This window comes from Centroberyx affinis, unplaced genomic scaffold, assembly GCF_046629955.1.
Source record: "Centroberyx affinis isolate AG114_WGS23_722 - 3 ecotype Tasmania unplaced genomic scaffold, CSIRO-AGI_Caff_v1 ptg000766l_1, whole genome shotgun sequence".
Lineage (NCBI taxonomy): Eukaryota > Metazoa > Chordata > Actinopteri > Beryciformes > Berycidae > Centroberyx > Centroberyx affinis.
In genome coordinates, this window is record NW_027279376.1 from 125,026 (window position 1) to 139,324 (window position 14,299).

The following is a 14,299-nucleotide window of genomic DNA, read 5'->3' on the forward strand; positions in this document are numbered from 1 at the left end:
CACACACAGCCTTTCCCTCCCTTTTTCTGTTGTACTCTACATGCAGCATGATGCTGTATGTAGCGTCTCTCCTCTTTGAGTAAAACATGCACAGTAGAACTAGAAACGATAACGCTAGAACTGGAAATCTACTATAACAAACATTTTGATCTGATTCTTGTACTGTGTGTCATACATAACCCCCCCCTCCCCTGTCCTCCTTTCTACCCCCACCCCCCCAACACACACACACACACACACACACACACACACACACACACACACACACACGCACACACCCCAACTCTCCCACTCTCCAGGCTCTTAACAGTGTTGTCCAGCTGAACTCTCCAGGACTCTAAGTAGAACCCATTAGAGCCTGATGAATTATTAAATGGCGTGCGCTAGATTAAGACCAGTGGTCTCATTCTCACCATGCTCTCTCTCCTCCAGATCGCTCATGCGCGCTGAGGGGGGGGGGGGGATAAGCCGTCATTTGAGAGTCTTTCGCCGCAAACTGGTGTGAGAGAGCGCAGCATTCTAATGAACAGCATGGTAAACAAAACTAGAAAGCGAAAAGGCGCCCATCCCCTCGGATCTAGGCGCAGTTCCCCCGGGACGCAGAGGCTGACGCAAATACTGTTTACAGACTCGTTTCCCTATGAGTGGTGCTGGAAAAAAAGATGGAAGGTTCTCTGGGACCAGTGAGAAACATATTATCTGCTGAATTTTTTTTCCTATGCGTCTCTCATTTTTATTTTCCGGAGTAACATGAACACAATTTCTGCCTATGGAGTCAGAAATTTCCAACCTCTGACACCCTTACACTGTTAGATATTATCAATCTGTGATGTTCAATGCATTCCAGGAGTTAATTTGTGATGAATTGTCACAATTTACTTGTTAGGTGTAACAACTTTCCCTCCGCCTGCCTCTACTTCTGTTAGTGATTTCCTACATTTCCCAGAATGCCTTTCGACAATCCCCAGAGAACAGGTGATAGACAGTGAGAGCATAGTAAGATGGTGAGTAAAATGCCAGAAAGAAGCCCTCTTTGAGTCTGAGGGACTGACACCAAAACCTGATGATTATCGTTGATGTTTTAGATCATATTTCCAGCAAACAGAAACTAGAAATATCTCAATGTGACGTCATATCATCTATATTTGGCCAGTTACCCACAGGATATCGCTATAGCTGTTTTTTTTTTTTTGAAGTGTTGAAGTGTTTTAGGGTGGGTTCTCCCTTTGAGTTTAAACATCTGGAGACACTGAGCAATCCAACACTAGTTTTTGTCGTCTTACCTGAGCTGTGGCTGGGGTACAGGTCGTGTATCATGGATGGATGGTGGACCACTTGCATGTACTGAGGCGGAGCTACCATGTGATTGACATGTTCCCCTGCCTCTGAACTGTGGAGTACGCTGACCTGGGTGGGAAGCGATTAAAACACAAGTGATCTTGTGGAAGACAAAGTTATCACAACAACATTGGGCCTGCCTTGGCTCACACACAGATGATATATCTCTAAAAGTATAAAGCAAAAGTTCAGGTTTTAAAGAGAGGGCAGGAGGAATGGGAGAGTGAATCTAACTGTGCCTTTCTGGGGGCAAAGGGTCAGGTCAGCAGTACAGTAAGGTGATATAGCTGATAATAAATCCTTCAGTAGCACCGAGCTCAACATTATGGTCTCCCTAGGTGAAAGGTCAAGTGTAAAACAGTTTCAACAGCCTCAAAAAAGGCCAAACTGAGTGGTGAAACATTTGATTCCCTCCAAGCAAACAGCAAGAGGTGTAAATATCATATCGCATGTCACTATTGGATCAGTGGAGCCGTAGTTCAGACTGACCTCCAGGTTAAACTCATTGCTGGTGTAGCGTCCGTTGAGCTCGGAGCAGGTGAGGCGGAACCTTCTCTCAGTTAGCTCACCGGCGCGCCAGTTATGGTAGTGGACCTGTCGGATCACCTGCTCGTAGTTGGACATGGAGTCCACACCTACGGAGAGGGGAAGTTACCAGAATTCATATTTGTATGGAAGGGGCCACAGGTCGAGGTTTCTGTCCTTCGAATAGTACAGTTACGCAAACAAGGACAGACAGGACTGATTAACATGATGAGTCAAAGCTGCTGTTTTCATTGAGGATGACATTTGCACAATATTAAGCTGTTTCCTTGAGGATATGAGTTTTTCACCAACTGTCGACTGATACTAGAGGAGGAGCTGAATGTCCACCACACATCTGTCTTTACGGTGCTTTTGTTTTTCTGATCAGATACCACAGAAAGGACATGCTGATGCATAGTCTCAACAGTGACAGCAGAGCATGGTCACTTGTGTTCTGGGGAACTGAAAGCTAAAAATATTTCATTTTCTGTCTGCTGCACTTCTAGCATATAGGCTCATAGTACACAGAGCACCTTTCCCAAGCATTGGCTGTGTGTAATAAAATGAGATGTGTGGTGGACACAGGGCCTTACTTCTATGCAGAGCTGAATAGTGAGAGAGATGCAATTGCTGTTATGGGCGTTGCAGCCCACAGTGCACATTCACTGTGTTGGTGTCACTACAATTACAGACCTATGGACGTGACAGAATGCAGCCGACAACATGTTTTATAGCCAGTAATGTGTCATGTATAGAAATGCTGGAGGTGGATTTGTTACTATAGTAACTTATGTGGACACCTAGGAGGTGGAATTGGCATTCTTACCATACTAACCTGCCATATACACACATGCTAGAGGAGGACCATATACAAACATCCCAGCAGTGGAGTTAGTGTTGTTACCATAGTAACCTACCATATATGGACATGCCAGAGGTGGAGTTGGTGGCATCGAGGTGTTTTCCCAGCAGAACGCTGCGGTGCAGCTGGAGAGACTCCTGCTCCGGCCTCAGCTCCTCCCCCAGCACCAGGATGTCACAGTAGTCCAGGTTGTGGATAATCTCCTCCAGGACGCCAGGCCGACGTGCTGCACACACACACACACACACACACACACACACACATACACACCACACACACAGATTACGTTCTCACTCCTAATGAACTGCGTCACAGTTCTCTTGAAAGACGACCAACACCTGCATTTTGAGACGTCTTGGTGCTTTTATTTGGTGCCACCTGAGTTAGAATATCATTGATCTCACCTGGCCAAACAAACCGAACTAAAGGATGCATTTTTGGGAGAAAGTGTGAATACTTGCAATGTATTGGAAAAGTTAGCGATAGTGATAGTGATAGTGACTACTGAAAGAAAAATCGCCTATTGGCAGCTTCAATCCCAAAAAATATTGGTATCAGCTTTCAAAAACCCACGTTGCTCCAACCCTAATTCAAACAGCACACGACATGGCACCGACTCCTACTCGCAGACTCCAATTACTCGTCAACTGTCCAAACACAGACGCTGCTATGAGCCGCTGTGGTAACAAGTCCTTCAGACAGCTCCCATCACGGCAGCGCTGGGTGGCTGCTGGGACTGTTCGACAGGCTGCTAAGCACTAGACTCCGGCGCTCACCGCTACCCAGCCTCCTCCCGCTCGCCGTGGACTCCCCTGGGAAGGAACCTGCCATGCCTACTTAACAGCCTCCCCACGGAGAGAAGGGGGGCGGGGGTCTCTGGAGGGGAGGTGGAGAGGGAGAGGAAAACAGAGATGCGGGGAAGAGAGAGGTAAGAGAAAGTTGTGTTCAAGAAGAGAGGATAGAGTCCTTTCATTGGGTTTCTGTGTGTGGAGGCATTTGTTCAAGGTGCTCTTTAGTTTGGGCTTATTGCTTTTTGTTTAAAAGGAGGAGTTCCAAGGCACTCTTCAAGCAAAAAAACATTTCAAAATCCTTTATACGGCTTATAAACATATTAAAACTAACCTGAACGCTGTCATCCAGAGCCCCAGCATGGTGGTGGGAGTTGGTTTTAATATGTTCTTTTGAATGAACCATGCAAAAACAACATTTTAAATGTTTGCTTGAGGAGTGCCTTGGAACTCCTTCTCCTTCATTAACTTGTGCTCCTACATTCAAAATAATGTGCAATATCTTGGAAAACATTTCCCCAAATGGAAAACTACAATATATTCTTGGAGAAAACAAGAGTATGCCGCACATACAGCAAAATATAAACAGGAGGGACATTAACAATGGGAAAAAGAATGCAGATCATACAACATTTGGTGCATTTTTCCATTGACTAATTGATTGATTCATATATTATTATCGATCTTGGTTGTTGTTAATGTGTCATTGTCATAACCACAGCGCACACACATACACCACTACACAGACTGCAGGGCTGTCCCAGGAACAGCTTGTGTGACGATGTGGCTGACGCTGATCTGAGATCTGAAGTGGGTGGGATAAAAAACATCGAGAGCTGGGCTCCCTAGGAAGGAGGAGGAGGAGGAAAAAGGAGGTGGTGGGGGGACTGGGAGGGAAAGTGAGTACAGAAGGACTGGAAGTGATGAGGCTGTAGTCCATGGAGGGATGCAAGCAAAGATAAAACAGCAAAAAACTCTGCAAAAGAAGAGGGGGGGGGGAAAGGAGGAGGGAGTAGACGACCATGAAAGAAAACGGGTCAAAGTGTTGAAATGTTGAGCATTAAAGATGACGACTGAAACGAAAGACCGAGACCCACTGAGAGAAAGTTAGGAGAATAAGCCTCAAAATGATAGGACAAGATGGAGAGAGAGAGAGAGATGTGGCGATGCTGAGTGCGCTGAATGAGAAGACAAATGAACGACAGAGCGAGACAAAGCGAGGGGCTTTGTGGGTGGGTGAGGGGTGATTAACTGGGTCCAACCAAACTTATTGCATGGCCTGCAAAAGAAATATGTGATTCATCTTGAATCCTTTAAGCCTCGGAGACTCGAGAGAACGCAAAATCTGCTCATTATGGAACTTCATCGAGCCTCCTTCTCCCACACACACAGACTCCCTCTCTCTCTCTCTCTCTCTTTCTCTTTCTGTCTTTCTCTGGCTTGCAGCTAATCTCTTCCCCCCAGCTGCAGTCTCCATTTCACCAGCAGAAAGAGCTCCGCTGAGTTCTGAAAGCGATGCGACTTTCTCTTCTTCTTCCTCCGCCGCATTACGCACAATGGAGGGCCAAAGCCTCCCTCGCTCTGCTTATCTGCTCCTAATTGGCTGTGAGCTGCGGGGCCCGGGGCCGGGCCGAGCAGCGGCGGGCCGCGACGGGCTGTCCCCGCCTCGGCGGTCAGATCGCCGGGACAAGACTAAAGCCGCCGGGATTTAAATGTCATACTCATTTGCTGCCGGTCAAGGCGGGCGAGCTGAAGAATCAGTTGTCTGGAGGCCTTACTCAGCAGAGTGGGGGGCCTGAGGTTGCATAGGGACAGACAGGAGGAGGGCATGACAGCAGTGGATGGGCTAATACCAATAGAGCAATATGAATGGACTCTACGTACAGTTCAGCAGGGGGTTGACTCAACATATTGGCAAGGCCAGCAGAGTTTCATGGACCAGAGGGCTATAGCTTACACAGCAGGATTAGCGCAGGTGAAAAGGGGCGCTCGTCATGAACTGCCCCTATAGGATATCTATATGTGCAAACACACACAGGGCAAACGGATACAGAGATGCAGTCAACCCTGCAAACACACTGAGGGTGCGATCACACCTGCAGTTTGTTGTCTTTCAAACCATAGTGGAAAAGTTTACCTTGTTGCATTTTTGTATTTGGTTTGTTCAGGTTCACACTGTCCAGTTACAAGTGAACCAGGGCTTGTAAACAAAAGTCACATGGACTCACAGGTAGCTTGTTTATTGGACAGAGCTTTGGGAACCAGCCTGCCAGGTTAGAAAGAAGGTAGGTGGGTCATGAAGAAATAGCTATATATGAGCATCATTCCAGACTGCGGTTTCCCCTCATTCATTTTGGTATGCCAGGCTTTCCAAGCATGAGAAACTGCTAGCTATCACCTGTCAACATCCTTCTGCTCATACCCATAAACCCTTCTGTTTTGGTGTTGTTTGCTATTGTTGGTTCGGACTACGTTCTCAGTCCTAACGAACTGCACCACAGTTCACTTGGAAGAGGACAGAGACCCTCATTTTCAGTCGGTTATTTGGTGCACCTCAAGTTTGAATGGCATTGTTCCACTTGCCAAACAAATCAAACTAAAGCAGTAAACACTCCAGAGTTCTCGGTGTGAACGGGCCCTTGGAGAAGGAGCACAACTTTTCTCTTCCTTAAACAAGTCCACAGCGCGCAGAGGCATACCAGATGAAAGAAAAATTCACCGCGTCTGATTTGCCGTCTCGTGAGGCATTATGAAATGTTAAGCATTCTCCGAAGGTTTGTTTTGATAGCGGGACAGGTGGTACAGCACGGGCTATGGGATTTCATGAATGAGTGAACACATTATCAATATGAAAAACCTGCTTAAATATTCAGTGATGTGTTCGTTTCACCTGGGAGGAAGTATCTCCTGGTTTTGTGAAATGTGAAGGAAAAAAAATAAATAACAGAAGCCGCTGTAGTTTTGGTTTAAAAGATTAGAGCATCTCGGAGCGGGGAAAAATGTATTTGGAAAATCAAATATTGTTAAAAGTTTCTGGTGTGCTCAGTGAACTTCAGTCACAGCTGCTTATGATTTCATTGAATGATTTATCTGCGTGTGTGTGTGTACAGTCACTGTCATTTAAATTGCTGGAGGCATATTGTATTTTTACATTTTGCTGCACTGTGCCTCAGTGTATCTCAAGAAACAATACAGAAACAGTCCAGTTCTGCTACATGCTGATCTGTCATACAGTCTGCCACTATGCTGAGCAATTTATTTGGCTTTGGCTGTACAGTTTTAGACATTGTACTTTTAGCATAGTTCCTGCACTGCTGCCTCATTTAGTCATATTCACTCTTAAAATCTTATTTTTCTTAAACTAATTGGAAAATTCTGTCAACAGGGTGAGAACATGCCACTTGTTTCCAATGTAGTTTCACTTGTCTTAGGAATTTTATATAAACAAGTCTCTATGTCTTGAAACAAGGCAGAATAAGCTAGGTTCACTTCACTTGACTCAAGAAAACTACATTGGAAACAAGTGGATTTATCTCACTCCATTGCAAGATTTCTTCACGTGTTTTCAGAAAAATAATAATTTAGGACTCAATACGGATGTCAATGTCTATGGATGTCAAAAGGGGTCGGTGTTCCCGCGAGTCGGTGTGGAGGGAAAAGGTTCCGGCACATATCAAGACAATTGGGCATTGGAGGCACGGTGGTGCTCAGTACAGCCATATAGCTTACTGTAGACCTAACAGCCTAAACATTACTAAATGACCGACTATATGACCTTAGAGCTCCGACTGCTGGGGACCTATAACAATATTTGATTATTGCATAGGCTACATAATGCTCATTTTTACAAACCTGCCCTTCAAGTAGTAGACTAAAGATATAACTGCACTGTGCACATTACAACATAAACATGCCCACATAAGCTACTATGAGACATCCTAATCATACATAAAGGAAACTGCAATGGCTTCAACCATTTACCAGAGAAATTCTGGTTTGAGTAGTTACGCATCAATATTCAATACAAATACTTTCATAGGATATCGAATTTGAATGTAGGAAACAATGTCAGCGAAAAATGAAATGACAGCAATAAAACGTGTCGTGGTGCAGCTAGAAGTAGACCTAAATGTGACACTCAGCTGGACCGTGCTGGTTTTGAAATGCCCACATTGATGTGGCTTACAGCCCTTCACGTCAACCAATTCTCATGTTATTAGCCCAATTATTTCTGGACACTCAACATAACATGTGCAATTGCCCGCATATTTAACTGTGGGACTTACAGGTCCGCACTCCAAAAAATGTCTGTTTCGCAGTCATCTATGCAAATATGAATTTTGATTGTCCCAGTTTAGTTGGTTTACAGAATATGCTAACACGTTTACAAACTAAACAAATCATGCTTAGCATGCCGTGAAAGCTTAACAGCTAGATCGGTGATTTTACATTTCAGTCAAGGCCTTTCAAGCACACAAACACCTGTCAGTGGGAGGGACATCAATGTTTTCCTTCTCTACTGTACCTGGTAGAGAGCGAGAGGGAGAAATAATAACAAGCTTATTTCCTGTATAGGAACCTGGGCTATAATCATCGCTGAATAAGATTACGGCTCTTATGCATTTGCTATTCTCTCGCCTACACTCTATGTTGCACTGCATGAATCCTTATGCTGAATCTGTCTCTGCATGTTTTCCCTTTACTAGCTGACCAAGTATTTTTTATGCAAATCATGATTGGACAGAGTTTTGGGAACCTCTCACCCTGCCAGGTTAGAAAGAGGGTGGGTCGTTCATGAAGAAATAGCTATATATGAGCATCCGTCCCCTCGTTCACAAATGAAGCACTGCATAACAGCCATACACTCCCTACCTGTGTGATGCGCGGTGGCGTCGGCCCGAGTGACGGTGCTGATGATGTGGAGGTCCTGGAACAGAGCCAAGCCTCCCGGCGCTCTGAGGTCGGAGGCCGGCCGGCTCAGCCTCTCCACCCCGGCGATGGTGATCCTGGGCTCGCTGGGCTGCAGCACCATCACCACCGCGTCGATGTCGAGGATGGTGATGCACGTGTCCTCCCCAAAACACCTGGACGCAGAGAGGAGGAGGAGGAAGGTGAGATGAGGCAGGAGAGGAGAGAGCCATGGTAAGGTCTGGTTGGTTTGTGACTGCATTGATTGGTCCACTAAGTTAGTTACAGGATTTGAAAATAACAAGCACATCCCACAGAACTTGAATGAGGAATTTCAGCTCTAGCGTTAGACAGCAGTGGCTGACAACTGACAGCTTCATTGTTCTCTTCTCACTTATTTTGTGAAACGTATTTAGCACAAACTATTAAAACTGAATGCTGCACAAAACATACAAAGAACTGCTCTCCTTATAGAGTCAAAAACTTGTCTACAGTGTTGTGCTTGTCAAAAAATGTATTGTTACTCATTTCAAACGTAATGTTATTACTTAAGTTAGTTTTCTCTCCTGTGAACAATCAGGGTAATCAAATAGTGTTGACAGGGCTACTTATTACAGTGAAAAGTAATAATATGAATGTGTTATCGAGTAATGCATGACCCTGCTTGGACTCCTGGCCCGGCTAAACCCTGTGCAGCGGAGCGAGGGCAGTGGGCGTAAGGACCATCCAGTCGATACTCAGCACCAAGGGGTGACAGAGGCCACTGCTGAACACTTGAACAGGCAGTAACTTGTCATTGAAACTGACTTTTATCAAATAGATCACTCCGCTCCTCTGTTCTAATAGGCTGAATCATGTCCAGAGTCATTGTCAAATACCTGTTCAGTGCGCACCTTTGATCTCATAATATTTCATTTAAATATCAATGTGCCATACTTCTGCTTCTGTGTGGCTTGGCGACAACTTTGCTTTTAGCTGCTATTCAAGAACCATGTTGCTTGGTGGGAAAACAACTTCAATTATTATGGATTAAAAAAAAAGCCTTATTGAAAATAGCCATAGTTTGTGTTATTTTATACAAGCAAAAAGCCCCCGGAGGTTGTGGTTTACAGTGATTTTAGAACAGCTAAGAGGGCTTAACAACACCTAACAAGACCTCTTAGCTGTGTAATAATCACAGTAAACCACAGCCAGTAAAGTCCAAATCCAGAACACAGCGCACAGAGTTCAGACAGCTCCAGCTATCAAGCAGGCAATGCGCCATGCCAGAGCTGCAACCAGAGACCTCTAGCAAAGTGCCTGTTGTGTTTTCATACGTGTGCGTGTGCCGGCCTGAGTGAGCGGCAGCGTGTGACCGCATGCATTTAAATGCACAGCGTCAACTGGCAACCTTGAATGGACCGACACATCTGTCTGCTCTGTAGGACCTGGGCTAGCCGGCTGTGAGCGCACAAAACGACCACACAAAGAGAACAGGCTCACACAGTGGGCTCCTCTCTCTCTCTCTCTCTCTGTCTCTCTCTCTCTGTCTCTCTCTCTCTCTCTCAAACACACACACACACACACACACGGATCTGCCACACAATGTATAAACACATGCCCACACACACGCACACACAAATTGATGCAGACGTCTGACTCACAACTATGCTGATGCCTTCGTTGACAGGCTTAAACACACAAATTGATTACACATCAATCAAATGGAAAACCAAGATATATTAGAACGAGAAAGGCAAAGAGGGAGAGGGAGAAGGAGAAAGAGAGAGAGAGAGAGAGAGAGAGAGATAACAGCCAGCGATGGAGCCGTGAAAGCTTAACAGCTAGATCGGTGATTTTACATTTCAGTCAAGGCCTTTCAAGCACACAAACACCTGTCAGTGGGCGGGACTTCAATGTTTTCCTTCTCTACTGTACCTGGTAGAGAGCGAGAGGGAGAAATAATAACAAGCTTATTTCCTGTATAGGAACCTGGGCGATAATCATCGCTGAATAAGATTACGGCTCTTATGCATTTGCTATTCTCTCGCCTACTCTATGTACAAACTATATGTTGCACTGCATAAATCCTTATGCTGAATCCCCCCGTGTTTTCCCTTCACTAGCTGACCAAGTACTTTTATGCAAATCATGATGTGTAGAATTAGAAAAGTTGAATGGAAACAGCAAATGTCAGAGTAAAATGTATCTTTTGTTTTATCTTTTGAGGTGGTAAAGTTTTTTGCCCATGAAGAAATAATGCCATAAAAGCTGAATGGAAATGCATTTGTCAAATGAATAGCGTCCATTACGCAACAGTTGAAAAGAGGCATTGGATGTTCTGAAATGTTGTCTATAAAATATCTGCTCACCATGACTTTCATGGTTGTATGAACATTAGTTGGTGTATTACGATTTGTTTTCATATACACTAAACAATCACAGCTTGTCCGGTTCATATGTATCAGTCCTTGAAAGACTATTTAATTTATGTTTTTTTATGTAGTTCCATATCTATTGGCGTTAACCCAGCTGAAAAAAGACAAACCGAGCTAATTCGCATTTTGTTTTTTCGCAGCATATCAAAACTTTCCTTAAAATTAGCTTGACAGCTGGAAGGAAAAGTAACTTCTGTCTCTCTAATTCCCTCTCTCTCTGCCTGCCTGCCTGCCTCTCCCTCTCAGTCTGGCCTAAAGCCTCGCTTTGAGACAAACAGGTTTTCGGGCGTCATGTAATCTCTGCCTCTCTCTCCAGCGGCGATGGCCGGTGGTGTGTGTCTGCTCGCTGTTCGGGCACTAAGCCATTGTTGTGAGCAGTGGGAGATACAAACTCACTGATGCGGGGAGACGGCTGCTGCGTGGGCCGCCTAGCTGCGAAAAAAAACACCCAAAACCTGGAGCCGGTCCAACTTAATTATAAAGAAATATGACAAGGGAGCCTAAAAGGGCCGTCGCAAAGATTAGCGCTGGTTACTTTCATTTTCCCGATGCCTGCGGTAATTGCAGTTATTAGGCGTCAGCACGAAACGCGTTTAATTGTGTTTCAAGGAATTAATTAACATCTCTGTTTATTTGTACGGAATGATACTGACCCCGGCGGCGAGGGAAATATTTCCAACAGTTGCTGACGTGGGGTGGCGCGAGGCCATGTGTGGGGCTCGCGCAGTGTAACTAAATTAGTTGCGGAGGATCTATTTTTTGCGGGTGACTTTTCTGGCTGGATGGAGTTCTGAACCAACAACTCGGAGGCTAAATCACCCGCGCTATCAACGAGAGTCTTAACGCGGTTTTGGGTGGACACCAAGCTCCTGTAAGCAGTTACGCTAGCCACACACACCCCCAAGTAGTGTCTCTCTCTCTCTCTCACACAGACACACACACACACACACACACACACACACACACACACAGAGAGTCAGAGGCACATGCCCAAGCCAGCCAGCCAGCCAGCCAGTCAGCAGTCTGCGAGAAAAACTTAACACAACATTTAGCAGTGACGCAAGTTTAGCCGTCATTAGCATAATGTATTCCTTGATAATCGGTGTGCCGCTAGCCAAGATGACTCTGCTTCAGCTCCACCAGCCCTGTGCAGCGCACACACACACACACACACACATACACACACACACACACACAAACACACACTCCTACTGTGTTAGCTGAAGTTCTCGGGCCCACGGCCGCGCATCGAACCCAAAAGGGGGGTGGAGAGCGAACCCCTAGGGCTGTGCTGCAGGGGTCTACATATATTTAAAACAATCATGAATATTAATGAAAACCCGCCAAGGGAGGCTGTTATACAATACCAGCCAGCCTCTTTCTCTCTCTCTCTCTCTCTCTCTCCACCTCTCTCTCTTTCTGCGTCTCTCTTTCTCTCAGTCCTCTGGCAAAATCCAGGCAGAATTATTAATACACGACATGAAAATGTAAAAACTGGCCCCCGGTGGCGACAGGGAATGGTGGATTAAAGAAAAAGGAAAGTGACAGCAGAGAGAAAGAGAGAGGGGGGGGAGAGAGAGAGAGGCAAGGAGAGAATCAGAGTGTGAGAGAAGGGAGTTAAATATCAGCCAGACTGTGATGTCTGCTGTGTTGTCTTAACACTTGGAAGAGTGTCGAGGCGGGTTAACGCTCCTCAGATCAGCGGTAGAGAGAAATAAACAGAGAAATAGAAAGACAGAGAGACGGAGATGACGAGGGAGGGAAAGTGAATATAAATGTATGAGCGTAGAGGGAAAAAGATTTCACACAGGGGCAAAAACAGAGAGAGGGAAGCGTGTAGACGAGGAGGAGGGTGGAGGAAAAGTCGATCGCAAAAGACAACAGTAAGAAAGGGAAGAGAGGAAGAAAAGAAAGAGTTGTACGCACTGGACGGCCGTGGAGATGTGCAGGCGTCGGATGCCCGGCGTGGGAAACTGGCGAGAGTTGATGTAGGAAACTTTCCTCACAGCGGCGTTCATGTTCTCCAAGTCCTCTCCCTCCATCACCAAGATAGACTGAGCCGGGTTAAAGTGGAACTGATGGAGAGAGAGAGAGAGAGAGGGAGGGTGGTGGATGGATGGAGGAACAGGGAGAATGCATTAAAACATGATGCAGGGAGAGAGACAGTTACAGCTGCACTAGGCAAGATTTTTATGTAGAAAATGCTGCAGCAGATCAGGGCGTCCCTTCCCCCCCTAATTGGAAGTGAAAATCTGGTGTGGGGTTTGGCTGCCGGCAGGAAATCTCTGCGTGCGTCAGGTGATCAACTGAAACTCAAGAGCCAAATCCCAAACCATTTCCTACACAGCAGAGAGCGGTGGCTGAAGCTCTTCACCTCCTCCACACCTACCAGACACTGAGTAGAAGACACTGAGTTTACCGTCGTGTGACATGAGTTCTGGGTAATGAAGTCCTTCAAATTTTCAAAAAAGCAGCTACCTCTCTTGGCCACTTGGGGCCGCCAGAGTACAAAGTTTTCTTGATGCCGCTTTAAAGTCACAATGAAATTAAAAATGACTTTTTCACCTTAACTAATTGTCCATACCATAATTAACAATAAATACCAAAAATAATGCAATCTTTTTTTATTTTCTTGTATTTTTATATCAAAATCCTATTGTGTCTTTAATGGTGACCTCATTGTGTACCAGTAGGCGTGAAAAGAAATTCAAACCAATAAAACCATCACCCTCTACCCCCCTCTAATTTCTCTCCCTAATTGATGTCCCATTGGTTTACACTTTTATTATGTCCCGTCCAACATCCTGTTTCAAGGGAATACATCAAATTAAGGAAGCAATCTGCTCTCTTGCTCTCAAAATGACAATTCATTGTGACTTTAATATTTCAGACTCAATAACAGTCTCAATAGACTATATCTTTCACAAGGATCGCTGGTCCTCACTTGTACAAGGGGTTAGTTTAGGGTTAAGGTCATTGGAAGGTCCTCATAAGTATAGTAGGTGTGTGTGTGTGTGTGTGTGTGTGTGTGTGTGTGCTCTCCTGCAGAGTTTGATGGTGGGGATTTGAGGCCCTTGTTCGTGCAAAGAGGGTTTAGGGATCTCCTGCTGGAGTCTCTCCCTGTTCTTAAAACTCTCTCTCTCTCCCCCTCCCTCTCCCTCTCTCTCTCTCTCTCTCTCTCTCTCTCTCAGTATCAGCGCGACTACACTTCAACACTCCATGGGGGCTAACCTCTCTCTTTCTCTCTGTCATTTTCCTCTTTACCCCTTCCCCTCGCTCTCTCTCTGTCTCTCATATCTTCTGTTCTCCTCATCCTGTTCTCCGCCACTATATTTGCTCTCTTTCCACCCCTCCCTCCGTCTCTCCCTCCCTGTTATTCTCCTCTGATTGCGCTGTGCCAGCCCTCCACCTGCCCAGCTAAATGCTGTCCTTAAGCCTCCCGCGGACTTATGGGAGCCAGA

General features: G+C 45.5%; 1 protein-coding gene across 1 annotated transcript in view; it reads right to left on the reverse strand.

Moving 5' to 3' along the window:
- LOC139644647 (calsyntenin-2-like) overlaps nucleotides 1-14,299 on the reverse strand; it is a 210,408-nt gene that overhangs the window by 2,519 nt on the left and 193,590 nt on the right. The window contains exons 11-15 of the mRNA XM_071520090.1: nucleotides 12,765-12,913; nucleotides 8,386-8,597; nucleotides 2,781-2,951; nucleotides 1,828-1,973; nucleotides 1,284-1,407 (exon numbers count right to left, since the gene is read on the reverse strand). Of these exons, the coding sequence (XP_071376191.1) occupies nucleotides 1,284-1,407; nucleotides 1,828-1,973; nucleotides 2,781-2,951; nucleotides 8,386-8,597; nucleotides 12,765-12,913 (802 nt within the window). The remainder of the gene's footprint in view (nucleotides 1-1,283; nucleotides 1,408-1,827; nucleotides 1,974-2,780; nucleotides 2,952-8,385; nucleotides 8,598-12,764; nucleotides 12,914-14,299) is intronic.